At 40.8% G+C, this 16,552-nt stretch overlaps 1 protein-coding gene across 9 annotated transcripts in view; it reads left to right on the top strand.

Moving 5' to 3' along the window:
• The first annotated feature begins 10,752 nt into the window (after positions 1 to 10,752).
• The window catches only part of gphnb (gephyrin b), a 216,315-nt gene continuing 210,515 nt past the window's right edge, over positions 10,753 to 16,552 (top strand). For all 9 annotated transcript variants that reach the window (XM_023264265.3, XM_023264264.3, XM_023264263.3 and 6 more), the window contains exon 1: positions 10,753 to 10,909. In XM_023264265.3, the coding sequence (XP_023120033.1) occupies positions 10,846 to 10,909 (64 nt within the window). In that variant the 5' untranslated portion in view covers positions 10,753 to 10,845. The remainder of the gene's footprint in view (positions 10,910 to 16,552) is intronic.

Raw genomic sequence — 16,552 nt, 5'->3', positions numbered from 1 at the left:
ACATTCCACAGAAGAACCTGATACCAGCAGTGAAACATGGTGGTGGTAGTGTGATGGTTTGGGGCTGCTTTACTTCCACAGAACCTGGACGACTTATCATAATTGATGGAGCCATGAATGCTGCTCTCGATCAGAAAATCCTCCTGGAGAATGTCCACCATCATTTCATGACCTAAAGCTCAACACAATTGGTTTATGCAGCATGACAATGACCCAAAGCACACAAGCAAGTCAACCGGACTGATGACGTCACACTCCCGGTGTCTGGGGACTGCGCCTCCTAGTGGATGATCGCTGAGGCAGCAGTTCATGAATGAAAGGCCGAGGGGCAGTGGTGGTGCAACGGTTAAGTCTCTGGACTACTGATCAGAAGGTCAGAAGTTCAAGCCCCGATGTGGCCACTGTTGGGCCCTTGAGCAAGGCCCTTAACCCTTCCTGCTCCAGGGGTGCTGTACTGGCTGACCCGTCACTCTGACTCTCCCCAATTGGGAGCTATGCGAAAACCAGAATTTCCCCTTGTGGGATTAATAAGGGATGATAAAGAAAAAAAAATCTGAGTGGCTCAAAAAAAAAAAAAAAAAAAAATTAAGGTCTTGCCACAATCTAAACTTAGATTGTGGCAAGGCCTTAAAAGCATAGTTCATGCTGGAAACCATCTAATGTGACTGAATTAAAACCTTTTTGCAGAGAAGAGTAGGCCAAAACTCTCTGAAGGTTATTTAAAAGACTGATCAAAGCAACAAGCATTTAAGTGCAGTTGTTGCTACCAAGGGTGGGCCAACCAGTTATTATACCAATTATTTTTTCACAAGGCTGATACAGGTTTTCAATAATTTAACAACAGCATATTGTTGGTTATCGCTATTCTATACTTTGGCATGGCACAGTCTACAAAACAAATGTACATTTTACATATATTAGCAGCTCTTTAGTCTATATATGCATACAAAAATAAAATTTTATCTAAGCTGTTATGTAGTTTTGGCTATGGTGGAATCCACCCATACATAGTCAGAGAACAACTAAACGGGTAGATATCCAGTATATGATAACAATCATAATCATAATCATAAATCAGTACAGGCTTAATAAATTGGCAAAGCAGTATGTTGATTGAACTCCATTAGCAAGCACATTAATTAAAATTGAACTACAGCTGTTTATATTCTGATATATACAACCAAATCAGTCATTTTAGATAATGTTTCTCCTGATTATTGTCTAACTTTCAATTAAAGTAAAATGAGAGAAATAAATGCTACAACTCTGCCTTGTGATATTTAGTAAAGAATAGTTGCTTAATAAATAAACCCTCTTTTCTATAAGGCCAAAAAATGATTGTGCTACAACACAAACTAAATGAAACTCTCTTGTTGTGTATCTTCGGTGTTGCTGTCATACTTAAAGTTTTACCCTATATTCTGTCAATTTGCTTTAGACTGCACATACACTATATTGCCAAAAATATTCGCTCACCCATCCAAATAATCAGAATCAGGTGTTCCAATCACTTCCATGGCCACAGGTGTATAAAATCAAGCACCTAGGCATTGCAGACTGCTTTTATAAACATTTGTGAAAGAATGGGTCACTCTCAGGAGCTCAGTGAATTCCAGTGTGGAACTGTGATAGGATGCCACCTGTGCAACAAATCCAGTCGTGACATTTCCTCGCTCCTAAATATTCCACAGTCAACTGTGAGCTGTATTATGAGAAAGTGGAAGTGTGTAGGAACGACAGCAACTCAGCCGCGAAGTGCTAGGCCACATAAACTGAGAGAGCGGGGTCACCGGATGCTGAGGCGCGTAGTGCGAAGAGGTCCCCAACTTTCTGCAGAGTCAATCGCTACAGACCTTCAAACTTCATGTGGCCTTCAGATTAGCTCAAGAACAGTGCGCAGAGAGCTTCATGGAATGGGTTTCCATGGCCGAGCAGCTGCATCCAAGCCATACATCACCAAGTGCAATGCAAAGCGTGGGATGCAGTGGTGTAAAGCACGCCACCACTGGACTCCAGAGCAGTGGAGGCGCATTCTCTGGAGTGACGAATCGCGCTTCTCCATCTGGCAATCTGATGGACGATTCTGGGTTTGGTGGTTGCCAAGAGAACGATACTTGTCGGTCTGCTTTGTGCCAAGTGTAAAGTTTGGTGGAGGGGGGATTATGGTATGGGGTTGTTTTTCAGGAGCTGGGCTTGGCCCCTTACTTCCAGTGAAAGGAACTCTGAATGCTTCAGCATACCAAGACATTTTGGACAATTCCATGCTCCCAACTTTGTAGGAACAGTTTGGAGCTGGCCCCTTCCTCTTCCAACATGACTGTGCACCAAGTGCACAAAGCAAGGTCCATAAAGACAAGGATGACAGAGTCTGGTGTGGATGAACTTGACTGGCCTGCACAGAGTCCTGACCTCAACCCGATAGAACACCTTTGGGATCAATTAGAGCGGAGACTGAGAGCCAGGCCTTCTCGTCCAACATCAGTGTGTGACCTCACAAATGCGTTTCTGGAAGAATGGTGAAAAATTCCCATAAACACACTCCTAAACCTTGTGGACAGCCTTCCCAGAAGAGTGGAAGCTGTTATAGCTGCAAAGGGTGGACCGACGTCATATTAAACCCTATGGATTAGGAATGGGATGTCACTTCCATTCATATGTGAGTCAAGGCAGGTGAGCAAATACTTTTGGCAATATAGTCTAGCTGTCAAACAAGATGTGTTCAGGACATAGCACGAACGTGATGTACAAAGCCACCTATGTCACCATTGAGAGTATGGTTGCATACACAAACATTACATCAGACACGTCACTAGGAAGAGGCAGAAAGGCTGAGATGGATGGATGTGTTACCTTCACTCTACAACAACACAGCCCAGACAAAGTGAAGGACAGGCCAACATTGCACCAAACTGCACACTTATTTTTAATGGATTTAAAGATATATATTTTTGAGCTCCAAGGTGTGGTCGATGTACTTTCCTCAACATGCAAACATCCAAGCTGACAGATAATTATCGGCAGGGATCTGGGAGCACTAAACTCATTAACAAGAGGAGATTTTACTTTTGCTTTAAGGGCAGAAAATCTCTATGTTTAACTCCTCTGCATTAGTAACCAATTACACGGCTGAAAAAAAATGACCCGGGGTAGTTTGGTGTCCAAGGTTGTTTGTGAAGACATTCTGCTTTTCAAATGTCAGTCTTTTAATTATGCAAATGGTCTACATGGCCACTGTATCAATATACACATAGGTCCATTTATGTGTGTACACATCCATATATCCTCTGAGTTATTAGAGAGACTCAGCCCTTGTTTCAATACAATAAAATAACTGAAATATGAAATAACCCCTTCAACTGCAGAAAGGTATTCTCTCAGGTATTCCTTTCAGACTCTCAGGCCTTCATTCTCCTCCCCTGTCCCTTTTTTGTGGTGCAGCTCTTTGCATGGCAATGCTATGCAACACTGGCCAGCTTTAGAGAAGGCAAGTCCATATTGCATTAATTCTGAGCAGAGAGAAATCCAGTATCAGACGTAATGGGTTTGATTCCAAAGCCCTAGGGCGATGTTCTGTGCTGCTGTAATGGTGGTGGGAGTCGGCAGAGATCCTGCACTCATCAGAATGCTGCCTAACACACATATAAACACACTCTCTTCCTTACCATGTCTGCCCTCTCCTTCCTCCCTTTTGTTGACTCTCCCTTCATCTCAATCCCTCCATTTTTCTCCTGCCTTGGATGACCAGAGGTGTACTCCACCCTGCCTCTGACTCTTCCTGACCTCTATGTCATGTTGTTCCCTAATTACTGTCACTAAACAAGGAGCTTTGTCCCCAGCAGTTCTCAACTAAGGGTCTGCTGCTCATCTGCCGATGGATAATTGTTTTCTTTTTCTTCCTCTGACTTTTCCTCTTCAGCTGTGGCCAGATTTATTCAGGTAGTTTGGAGGCATCATTTGAGTAAGACCCAAGGTAAGTTTCTCTTTCTTGTTTTTATTTTCTTATTTTAATTAAAGAGCAGCCTGACATAATGAGCGGGACATGTTTCCAAGACAACATATGATTGATTAAGAGAATGATAGTCCAAATGTCTGTTACATCACACTGTAAATTAAAGAAATCCATTGACTAACTACCTCAAGAAACAAACATACTGTTTGTTGGATAATTTAAACACAAGTGCAATTTGATATTCAATGAAATAGACTATATTGCCAAAAGTACTGGGATGTCTGCCTTTACATGCACATGAACTTTAATGACATCCATTCTTAATTGGTAAGGTTTAATATAGGGTTGGCCCACCCTTTGCATCTATAACAGCCTCAGCTCTTCTGGGAAGGTGTTCCACGAGGTTTAGGAGTGTGTTTTTTTGACAGTTCTTCCAGAAGCGCATTTGTGAGGTCAGTCCTTGATGTTGGATGTTAAGGTCTGGCTCTCAGTCTCCACTCTAATTCATCCCAAAAGTGGTCTATCGAGTTGAGGTCAGGACAAGTCAAGTTTCCCATGGTTATCCACAATTCTTACATCCTTTGTTACCGTCTGTCATACCCCCGTCTTACTTTTTGTTATCACATCTTTGCTATTTGCAAGTGTTTACCAGACTCTTTGATCCAATTACCCTTTTATTCTGTTGTCTTCCCTTTGGTTACTGATTAACAACTATACACAAATTAACCACTGTCTACCTTGGTATTTACTTACAACCCCCTCCCAACCCTTTTGATCCATCCTCTGAAATGTTCCTTTTGTCTTACCCTCTGTATTTGCATGCAGCCCCTCCCTACCCTATGATCCATCCTCTGACATTTCTATTAAAATGTGTGCCCTGAAAATGCTCTGGGTCGACTTACCTTTGCAGACCCATACTGTGTGTCGGTAAATCCACTGTATTACTGGAAATATTAAGAAAACACACCATTACAGCAACTTTTGAAGGACCAAGAGTGAAATTTCTTCCACACCATAATTCCTCCTCCTCCAAACTTTACACTTCTCACAATGTAGTCTGGTAAGTACCGTTCTCCTAGCAACCGCCAAATCCAGACTTGTCCATCAGATTGCCAGACAGAGAAGCATGATTACTCACTCCAGAGAACACGTCTTCAGTGCTCTAGAGTCCAGTGGCGGCAAGCTTCACACCACTGCATCCGACGCTTTGCAGTGCACTTGATGTAAGGTTTGGATACAACTGCTCATCCGTGGAAACCCATTTCATGAAGCTCTCTAAAAACTGTTCATGAGCTAATCTGAAGGCCACATGAAGTTTGGAGGTCTGTAGCTATTGACTGCAGAAAGTTGCAGATTTCTGCACAATGTGCACCTCAGCATCCACTGTCCCCACTCTGTGATTTTGAGTGGCCTACCACTTCCTGGTTGAGTTGCCATTGTTCCCAATTGCTTCTATTTTGTTATAATACCATTAACAGCTGACCGTGGAATATTTAGTATTTAGGAAATTTCACGAGTGGACTTATTGCACAGGTGGCAACCTATCACGGTACCACGACTGAATTCACTGAGCGTGATCCATTCTTCCACAAATGTTTGTAGAAGCAGTCTGCATGGCTAGGTGCTTGATTTTATACACCTGTGGTCGTGGAAGTGACTGGAACACCCAAATTCAATTATTTAAAGGGGTGTCCCAATACTTTTGTCAATATAGTATATCCGACATAAAATGATGTGGTACAACACCATGAATTAGTGTTTAACCTAGTGGAACTCTGTTAAGCTTGTATCTGTATGTTTTATCATGCATTTAACAACTTTAACAACCTGGTGTTTTTCTTCTGGGACTGGAAGCAGGTATAGGATTTCTGGGGTGGAAGTAAAGCTTTATGGATCTTTGAAGACAACATCCTACATGCCTTATGGTATTGGATGGATCTTCTGCTTTATCCAGCCATTTCACAAATGCAAAGACTGTGGGAAAAATCATGAAACATAAGTAATAAAACAGCACCCAAAAATATTGTGTCTTAATTTATATCCTGAATTGTGTGCTTATATTGACAACAACTGGGTCTATTTTCCATACAGTTTTGGGGGAGATTACACCTTCTGCCACATGTTCTGGCAGCCTAAAAATGGAGCTTAAGTGCCTTTAATGTTGCATAACCAAAACACTGTCCCCTGGCTGGCCCCCGTCCCCAGCATCTGCAGAAAAAGAAGGGTTTCCCTGTGCTCACCATGAGGAGGAGGAAGCATAAGTTTACAGCTCTCTCTGTCTACTGATGCTAACCTTATTATTGTGATGTATGGTGGGGGAAAACAGAAGAGCAATGGCGCCTACCTCCTCATCACCAATCCATGAACAGCAAGCAGCTTAACTGTCTGTGGGGTGCTGTCTGTTGTGCACCTGTGCACAAGCATACTTATTATTACACTACATAATCACAGTCCTGTACACACCAGATGGGTTCCCCAGGGTCTTCAGTCTGGTGGCTCCCTTCCTCCATACATCACCTTTATCTTCTCTACCTAACATTACCTCTCCATGCTAACTGGGGAATTCCAGCCTAAAAGAAAAACTTTCCAGCTCTGGACCATCTATGAGAAAGAGAGAGCATCTGTTTGCAATGTATTAGGTATAATGTGAAAGGTTTGAAATTTTGAGAGAACACCTTATTCACTTAATGATAGTGCCAAAAGTTAGATAAATGTTCACAGAGCCTTAATGCTGAATGCTTAATTATATTGTTCACTTCTGTACTGATCGGGCTGCACAGTGGCTCGATGGTTAGCACTTTCACCTTGCAGCTAGAAGATCCCTGGTTTGTGCCCCGGCCTTCCCAAGATCTTTCTGTATGGACTTTGCATGTTCTCCCTGTGCATGCTGGGTTTTTTCCAGGTTCTCCGGCTTCCTCCCACAGTCCAAAAACATGCTTAAGGTTAAGTGGTTATTCTAAATTGTCCATAGGTGTGAATGTGAGTATGATTGTTTGTCTCTATATGTAGTCCTCTGATGGACTGGCAACCCGTCCAGAGTGTCACCTGTCTTCACCTTAAGTCAGCTGGGATAGACTCCAGCTCCATGTGACCCTAATGAGGATTAAGTGGTGTATAGATAATAGAAGGATGGATGGATTTCTGTACTGATGTCTGTGTTATGTGATGTGTCGAAACTGAATGGAAGTCTTCCCTGAAATGTAACAATAAAATAATGTGTGCTATTTTCAAATCATAAGAATGGATGAATTAGCTGGTAAACATACAAGAATTTAAAGTTGGATTGTAGAACTTTCAAATATCAATGAACATTTATTATGTTCAAGACCTTCCCTTTCCCTAGTACAATAGCGATTAAGGATATGAGCACTAGGTACATTTTCTCATTTTGCAATATTTGGAGTTTTAATTCAGATGCATGTGGTGACACTACCAATGATGATTTGACAGAACTGGTGAGGGGAAAAACTGTACTGGAGAGGACAGAGCTGGCTCACAGCAACTTAGTAATAACATGATTTTTTTTTTTTTTAGAATACAAGTTATTGATCTGAACTAAACTCATGATTTTGAACCTTTTAGGCCTTCCAAAACACTGTGCTTAGTTTTCGGTGTCTATGAGTTGTTATCAGCTCCAAGAAATAGAAATTTCCACCTGTAAACATCTTACATGATTTCATTACAATAAATGTATCAATGATCCAATATCTCAGCAAAAATCAATGACTAGAGAAAATGTGCAGAAAAAGAAAAAAACTGATTTGTGTATCAAAACTTTATTTGCCTTCTTTTCTCTTCCATTAATAATGTGACAAATTCCCTGATTTTTCTGCTATCCTTGTGAATAAAACTGGATGTAAACTAGTTCAATCTACCTCCCACAGCAGCTACAGCACTAACTTGCTGCTGACAAACTGATCCTTCACTACTAATAATCTAATGGTTTCAAATATAACAATTTATCAGTCAGAGAGAACAAACCACTACTTTAACTTGAAGACTTGGGCTAAATTTTTGCTGCTACTTATGCACTTTTACTTCAGTGGGATCTTTCATGCAGGAATATTTTCACACCGCTGCATTGGCGCATTTATTTAATTTAAGGATCTAAATACTTCTTCCATCACTGGCAACAAAATGTATGAACATATTTCTCAAAACGTCAAACTCTTCCCTAGAGTTACTCTGACATACACTACCGTTCACATGCTTGGGGTCAGTTAGAAATGTCTTTATTTTTGAAAGAAAAGCAGATTTTTCAATGAAGATAACATTGAATTAATAATAAATACAGTCTAGACAATGTTAATGTGGTAAATAACTATTCTAGCTGGAAACGGCTGATTTTTAATGGAATATCTCCATAGGGGTACAGAGGAGCATTTCCAGCAACCATCACTCCTGTGTTCTAATTGTACATTGTGTTAGCTAATGGTGTTGAAAGGCTAGTGTATGATTTGAAAATCCTTGTGCAATTATGTTAGCACATGAATAAAAGTGTGAGTTCTCATGGAAAACATGAAATTGCCTGGGTGACCCCAAACTTTTGCAAGCCTTTACGGGTGGCCATACAAGCAGGCTATTGTATTATAACCAATCACATTAGTGCAAATGCACAGCTGTTTGATAAATGGTTGGAAAATGCGGTTGTACATGTTTTGTACACATGGTTTTATTCTTATTTCTAATACGTATGAAAACATTCAACAAAATATGCATACAAGCTACATAGTCTTAAATAAGTAGCACTGGTGAAGATTTGAGATGTAAGAGCAAAAACTACAGCAAAGACTTCAGCAAGATCACATAGGCTAATAAGTGACTTTTTATCCATTCTTGAGGTGCATCCATCTGAAATTTGTGAATCCAGAATTTGTAAATATACAGACGACTATCCAACTCCCGATTTTTCCCTACACAGTAGGTTATACTAAAAACTTAAAGGTCAGATTAAGATTCCAGCTGAGGTTAAGACATCAGGTTAGCCATGAAGGTCTGTCTTATGTCCTTGGCAAGCACAACTCTTGTTGCTAACTGTAACACAATGGAAGAGGGAATTGGCTACTATATGAAGTGTGGAAATTCTGTAATTTCTCTGGGTTTGGTCATTAGACATGAACATGGCAATGTTGTTAAAGAGAGCCAGTCAAACTAGAAGAGTTGCCCCTGTTTCATTACAGTCAGTGTTCATGTACATGTGTTGATGAATTATTTATATTAATAGATACCACACAGAAGCAGGAGGATAGGCATATTTTCCATGAGAATAAACAAGAGAAATCATACACCATCAGTCTACAAATAGCAGCTGTGATTTTTTTTCTTTATATTGTATTATTTATTTATCGCTTGGGGATATAGTTGCATTTTTACAGGTCAGACTGTGATCTTCTTTTAAGACTTTGCATGGAGGCATCTCAGGGGTGTTGTCCTTGCTCTTTGAAAGAAAGACCTCTTTAATCTCATACAGTGAGAGAGCATCTTCTGAAGGAATTGTTGGTTGGATGAGAGGGCTTTACGGGTCATTCCAGAATTGGAGGACAGTTTACATCCCACTAATCAAATTTCAAATAATCCATGTACAAAATACTAAAACATGCAGTTGTGTAAATGTACTTGTCCTGAGACTAAATCTAAAAAAAAAAAAAAAAAATAGGAAAAAAGAATGCTTGAAAATATTTTAAAAATACCAAATAATCTAGGGTTCCCCCTAAAATGACATTTAAATCTCCTTTTTTTAGTATTATTTTTTTCATTGATGTTTCTTGTAATTGCGAGAACATTTTTTTAATCAACATAATATTTAAATGATAATTATTATGCATGAAACGTGTCCCACAACATGCACGCAACTCTATTAGCATAGCGTTTTTAGCTGGTAGAAGAAGAAGAAAACAGTAAATCACATGAAACACGGGAATTAACAGTTTTCCAAAAGAATGAGTAGAGCAAAGCTATGTCCTCTCTTCTATTTTTCTTATTTTCAGAACATTGTCAGCCTTGACTGAACGTCTCACTCTACCTCATGCAACCCAGTTATGCATATGGTCAGGATAAGACAAATTTTCTTTTTCCTTTTTTCTTTATTTTTTTCCATCAGTAAGTTTGTCCTCTTGGTAAGCAACAGTTAGATAAATATCTAGCTTCTACTCCTGACAAAACGCTAACATTAGCATGGATTAGCAGCACTATTACTGTGATTAGGGTTAGCAAACAACAAACAAAACATGGAATAAAAATGGTACCATTGATGTGTAAGTTGAGTGAATCAAACCTTTTATAGTCTATTACCCATTATTGGTGGATATGTAGAAGACAATTATAAAAGAGAAGGTTTATTTAAAAAAAAAAAAAATCCCAAATGTCTCCTCCAATTCTGGAATGACCCATATTTTCACATTGAGGTTACTGATACTGTTAGGCTGTGTGTTACTTTAGGGGTCAGTTCTGAGCAGCTGATCATCCAGAAATAGTATTAGGTGCATGACATGAAAATAAATTAGAAGGCCTTTGCAGATGTCTGCTGTTACTGAACGTCTATCTGTTCTTTCCCTGAACGCTTTTACAGGAAATAATGGTCTCCATAAGAATTAATCTAGGATCCACACTACTACAATGGCAGGCGGCCAGCTGAGTGATGTGTGCGGTTTCAACGGCCCCCGCATCCTGCCCGCTTATCTGGAGGTGTCCCGATAGCCACTCGGCTCTCTACTCATCTTGTCTGGCTGTTTTTTTTTTTTTTTGTTTTTTTTTTTTGCAGTATTCAAGCCCTCCTCCACCTCTTCCTCCTCCTGCTCTTCTCTTCCTCCTCCTCCCCTCCCTCTCCCAGTAAGTTCGATGTGATCGGCTCTGGGCCCTGCCGTGAGTTCTCGGTGCGGGCGACAGCGCTGCTGAACATGGCGTCAGACGGGATGATTTTAACGAACCACGACCACCAAATCCGGGTCGGAGTCTTGACAGGTAAAAAGCAGAAATGCCCATTGGCTCTTTCATATTTCCATGAGTTCTTTTCCTGCGGCTGTGCGCATGGACCTTCATACATGTCGGCTGGATTTTGCGTGGCGGCGGCGGCTCCGGGTCTCTCGATGGTTTCTGCAGCCTCTTGAAGGCGACGCTGATTTAAAGGCTTGAATTTCTCTCTCTCTCTCTCTCTCTGTCTATCGGTTTGCAATCATGTTCATGCTACATGACATCCCAGTGCTTATGCGGTTAAAGCAGTAAATGTGGGCTCTGCATTGGTTTGTGTCCGCTCCTGCAGATTTCACGTCGAGCTGTTCTCTCTGCTGAAGAAGAAAAAGCGCTCAGTTTATGTGTGTTGAATAATTCATGTCCCTATCAGCTTGTAAGAGCTAAAAATTACAGCTGACCGTCTGTTGTGTGGCTGCTAAGGATGCTTAGGCTATAGATTCTATTATTGACACCCAGCTGACCACAGCGATTTTGAAGTGTTGCTCACGACAGCTGCTGAAGGTGGATGTGCTGCTGGTGGTGATGATCCTTGGCCTAACAAGTGCAGCGGATTATGTGAGAAAATTTGTGGAAATGCGTGTAGACGTCGGATGTGCCTTATTTTGTGAATGACAGTGCCGAACGACAGGTTTTACATGACATATGATTCGGGCTCTGGCTGCTGCATGGGGCTAAACATACGGGTGAATCGACGCGATGACGGCTCGTCTTTGACTTACCAATATCGGAAACCTTTTCCGCTTGGATGCGACTTATGGCTATGAGGATGGTGTTAGCTGTGGTCGCTGCTGGCCTTCATTTCCCCTGTATGTCAATTTGTTTGTTTTTAAAAAAAAAAAAAAAAAAAAAAAAGCCTGCTGCTTTGTCGTGTTTTTGATTGTCAAACGGGCAAAAATCACGGTTGAGGGGAGGCAGGATGGTGATGGTGGGGTGAATGCATAATAAAGGCTGTCCAAAGGAATACCCCCTCCTTCTCCTCCTCTTCTTCCTCCTCTCCACACACCCCTCCCGCACCCTTTCTCTCTCTCTCTCTTTCTCTCTCTCTTCCTCTCTCTGTCCATCCTATGTGAGGCTGGGTCGATCAATATTTCATGAAAGCCGTGATCTCACCATACGGTATTCCTCTGTATGGAAATCCGGTATGGAGGAGGTGTTAGGCGGTGTGAAGCGATGGAGGAATGACTGTGTCAGCCTGTGCTAAAATGTTCAAGGGAAACCCCCACCACCGACAAGACCCACACCACAACCACTCGTCTCCTGCTCCATCCCTCCTCCTCCTCTCCTGGAGCTGGAGAGGCAGACCGCTGTCCGTGGTGCTGAAAGCCAGCGTCACTCAGAAATCAGTGCGGTACTGACCCCCGCATGGTAAATACTGCATGGGACAGATACAGGATGTAGAGGGGGATGCACCCGTCTCAAGCCACTTTTTAAAAAATCTGCATATTGCCTGGTAATCGGAAAGAAAATGCTGATGACTTTAAAGAGGAAATAAACAAGCTTTTTTGCTGGTTTCTACATAAATGTAGGTGGTTGTTTGCCTTATGTTCATCACCACCTGTAGGTCAAAGTATGCACACCCCATTTTTTAACACTACATTAATGGTCACACAAATTTCTCTGTGTCATCAGTCACTTGAACCCGCAATTGTATTCCCAGCATAACGACAGATTGCCAGTTTAATCTGACTGTGCAATGTTGACAATTGCGGCATGCATATGCCGATGTTGAGACATGCAGGGACAGAACCGACAGGCTTACTTGTCTTTTTGACGTATTTGTGTGTGTGTATGGAGTGGGAGGGCTTGCGCTGTCAGGGAAACAAATCATCAAAGGAGTGAGGAAAAGGCAGAAAGAAAATGGTGCACACTGGCATTAGGATTCCATGTTTTACCTGACCTTTGCCTTGTAGGAATTTAATCATGGCAGGATTACTTGTGATTACAAATGTCATCATGTGATTCCCTCATTTTAGAGAATTTTTGTGAGTTAATGCATTTTGACTGCAAATACCCTGGTGCACCACCATGAAGAGGCAAATCTCAAAATATTCAGGATAACTGAGTCTTTCTTACAACTCAGAACCTTGTTGCGACACCTCATACTAATATTTCCACAGTGTTCAAACCATTATACTGCTGAGGTATGGGGTCCGTGTGAGCAGAATGCTAATGGAGTCTGGACAATGCTCCATTTCCCTTCCTGCCATGGTCAAAGGTCAGCTGTCCACTCCTCCATTCAGTCATCAGAGAGCAGATGAGACCTTGGCTCACCCTTCTCCATCACTCAGCCCTACATCCCTGTAGACAGGTGACAAAGCCCAGGGAACATCTCTGTTTAGACCCTGGATGCAGTGCAGGGGAGCAGAGGCTGACACTTCCAACTATGTGTGTGTGTGTGTGTGTGTGTGTGTGTGTGTGTGTGTGTGTGTGTGTGTGTGTGTGTGTGTGTGTAATGTTATGTGTTTATCTATCATATTTAGTGTCATATGTATGCATTGTGTGAAATGTTTAACCTTCCTATTATCTTTGGGGTGATTTGGCCTCATTCAATGTTTAACATCTGTTAATAAATGATTAACATCACTTTTTTTCTTCATATTTAATGACTTTTCCTAATTCAATGAGGAGACCTGGGTAAACATAAAATTAATGTGATGATATGTTTTCAATGTCCTGTACACATACACTACTGTTCAAAAGTTTGGGGTCACCCAGGCAATTTCATGTTTTCCATGAAAACTTACACTTTCATTCATGTGCTAACATAATTGCTCAAGGGTTTTATAATCATCAATTAGCCTTTCAACACCATTAGCTAACACAATGTACCATTAGAACACAGGAGTGATGGTTGCTGGAAATGGGCCTCTGTATCCCTGTGTAGATATTCATTTAAAAATCAAGTGTTTCCAGCTAGAATAGTCATTTACCACATAACAATGTCTAGACTGAATTTCTGATTCATTTTATCCAAAGTTGTTTAATCCAATCCACCTGGACTTTAACAAAGTTCCTTGAAGACGTTTCACCTCTCATCCAAGAAGCTTCTTCAGTTCTGGTGGTGGTTGATGTTGCCTCAGCTTATAACCTCTGTGAGGTGTGGTCAGTGCTATTCACATTCCGACGACCATTGCCAAGACCCGTCTGGTTCCTCAACAATGGTTGTTGGGAGCCACTGTCTGACAATGGGGGTTGTTGAAATGCGAGTTTCAGCGAGCCCTCGTATGCTAATGGTGGTCATTAGCATGAGCCACTTCACATGAGTCATTCTGCTGAGTAGTTCTTTTGGGGAGTTTTGAAAGGACCTGATTGTAAATCGGCAAAAGATGATGTCGCAGACAGTGTGTTGTACAGATCAGTTTTCTTTGGGGTCAGTTTGACCCCAGGCTTTTAGCTGTATAAAACATATAAGAAATATGAACATTTTACACAATTTTGTTTTGGTTGTTTTGGGTGATATTGAGGTCACTAGAACAATGCAATTTTATAATCTACAAAAAGCTTTGGTCCCCTAAACTTCTTGACATTGTGTTCATTTTTTCTGGTGTCAAATTGACCCCAAACATAACACATGTTACTATTCTTGAAAACAGAAATACTTTTTTATTCCAAATGTTATAGTTAACAAAATATGTACTTTGAAATAAAACAAAGCCATTAAAACACTAAAAAGACATCAATTTTATACAATTTTAGGTTATTCAGTCAGTCAGTGAGATTTTATTGTAATTTGCAAATTAAAAATAATCGCATAGCAGGTATTCTGGATGTATAAGGGGAGTGGGTGAGGAGTTGTTTTATTGAAAGGGCTATTTGGGTAGTCAACAAACAGACATAAAGCCCAGACACATAAACTTAGGGAAAAACTTTAATTATAATAATTTTCTAGAGGTTTAAATTGCTGGAGTCAAACTGACCCCAAATATAATAGATGTTAGTAAATCTGAAGGTAATAGAAGAGGTTAAAAAAGGGGTGGGGTATATTTGTGATGACTAGGGGGTAAGACGTGAAACAGGATAATTGGGTTGAACATGTTGTCACTTGCCAAAGACTTCACACTGAAAATGTGAGCTTTGTTAGGAGTGGATGAAAGCTTTTCATGCTGTGCTCAACCTATTATGATGTGTGATTATATTTTTTGTTGTTTTCTGTCGACTTGTGTGTAAGCGCTTGTGTGTAATTTTTTTATTGTTGTTATTTTGATGCATGAGTGCTCAGTAGCCACTTTCTAGCTGTAAGTTTTCTGGCTTTCTTTCAGTTTAGCATGAGTTTTAATTGTCCTATGCCTCTCTCCCTGGGCCTGCCTCAGGGTATGAGCACTCAGATACACACTTACTCACTTTGTATAAATATGCCTTCATTTGTAGCTGCATTTGTATTTGAGTGTTTATGCAGCAACACAATGGTAAACAAAGGCGTGAATTGTGGCTTCTAGTTTGTCACAGGCAAAGGATCATACACACACTTAAGTCATATTATATTTGACTTACTTTCTTGTAGAGATGCTGGTTTAGTGGTATGACTTAGTATGATACATTGCCTTGAAGAAGTGTTTTATATATAAAAACTTGAACCTTTCCAGTGGTATTTTTCTATGAAACCCTCTACCTACAGAGGACCTTGCCCGGTCCTCTTATAGGTAGAGGTAGATACACTACCATTCAAAAGTCTGGGGTCACCCAGACAATTTCATGTTTGCCATGAAAATTCATATTTTTACTCAGGTGCTGACATAATTGCACAAGGGTTTAATAATCATCAGATAGCCTTTCAACACCATTAGCTAACACAATGTAGCATTAGAACACAGGAGATGGTTGCTGGAAATGGGACTCTGTAACCCTATGTAAATATTTCATTAAAAATCAGCTGTTTCCAACTAGAATAGTCATTTACCACATTAACAATGTCTAGACTGTATTTATGATTCATTTAATGTTATCTTCATTGAAAAAAATGCTTTTCTTTCAACAATAAGGGCATTTCTAAGTGACCCCAAAATTTAATGAACACGCACTGAAAGAGAGAAATGGAGAGAGAGGCTGGAAACAGAGTGACAGAGAGCAACGCATACAAAACGTTCAGTGGCTCTGTACACAGTCAGCATGTGCAGGGCCATACAGTGTTATTACATAGTAGTGCTCCATGCATAGGCCACAGATGCTTTTGGGTGTGTAGCTTAATTCACAGCTCATAGAAAGCTCCAGTGAAGCTAGAGAGTGTGTGGGTTAATTCTAGCCTTCCTCAAAGAGATGTGGACACACACTCAGTGCTGAGCACCAGTGCAGGAAAGCTTCAGTCTGTATCAGACAGCACACATTTTTCCATCTTCTTTCTCTCTCGCTGTTTCCATCTTTCCCTACCCCTCTCTCTCTGTGTGTGTCTCATTTCCATTTTTTTGCTCTTTTTGTATCGTCCTTGGTTGTAAAAACTGAGAGAGGCTTTTGTGAGAGGGATGTGTGGGTGGCTTTCCAAACTTACATGTCTGTAAGACAGACATAACTTGAATCAGGCAGGCTTTACAAAACAACTACATTTCGCTCACTCTCTCAATCCCTCTGTTACATAGAACCAATTGTGTGATTCCCCAGAGAATGGATGGAAGCTTTTATTTTGACAAGGCGTTGGTCCAT

Source organism: Amphiprion ocellaris, chromosome 12 (genome assembly GCF_022539595.1).
Source record: "Amphiprion ocellaris isolate individual 3 ecotype Okinawa chromosome 12, ASM2253959v1, whole genome shotgun sequence".
NCBI classification, from domain to species: Eukaryota; Metazoa; Chordata; class Actinopteri; family Pomacentridae; genus Amphiprion; species Amphiprion ocellaris.
Note: the sequence above shows the minus strand (reverse complement) of the source record. Positions and strands in the feature narration are given on the sequence as shown.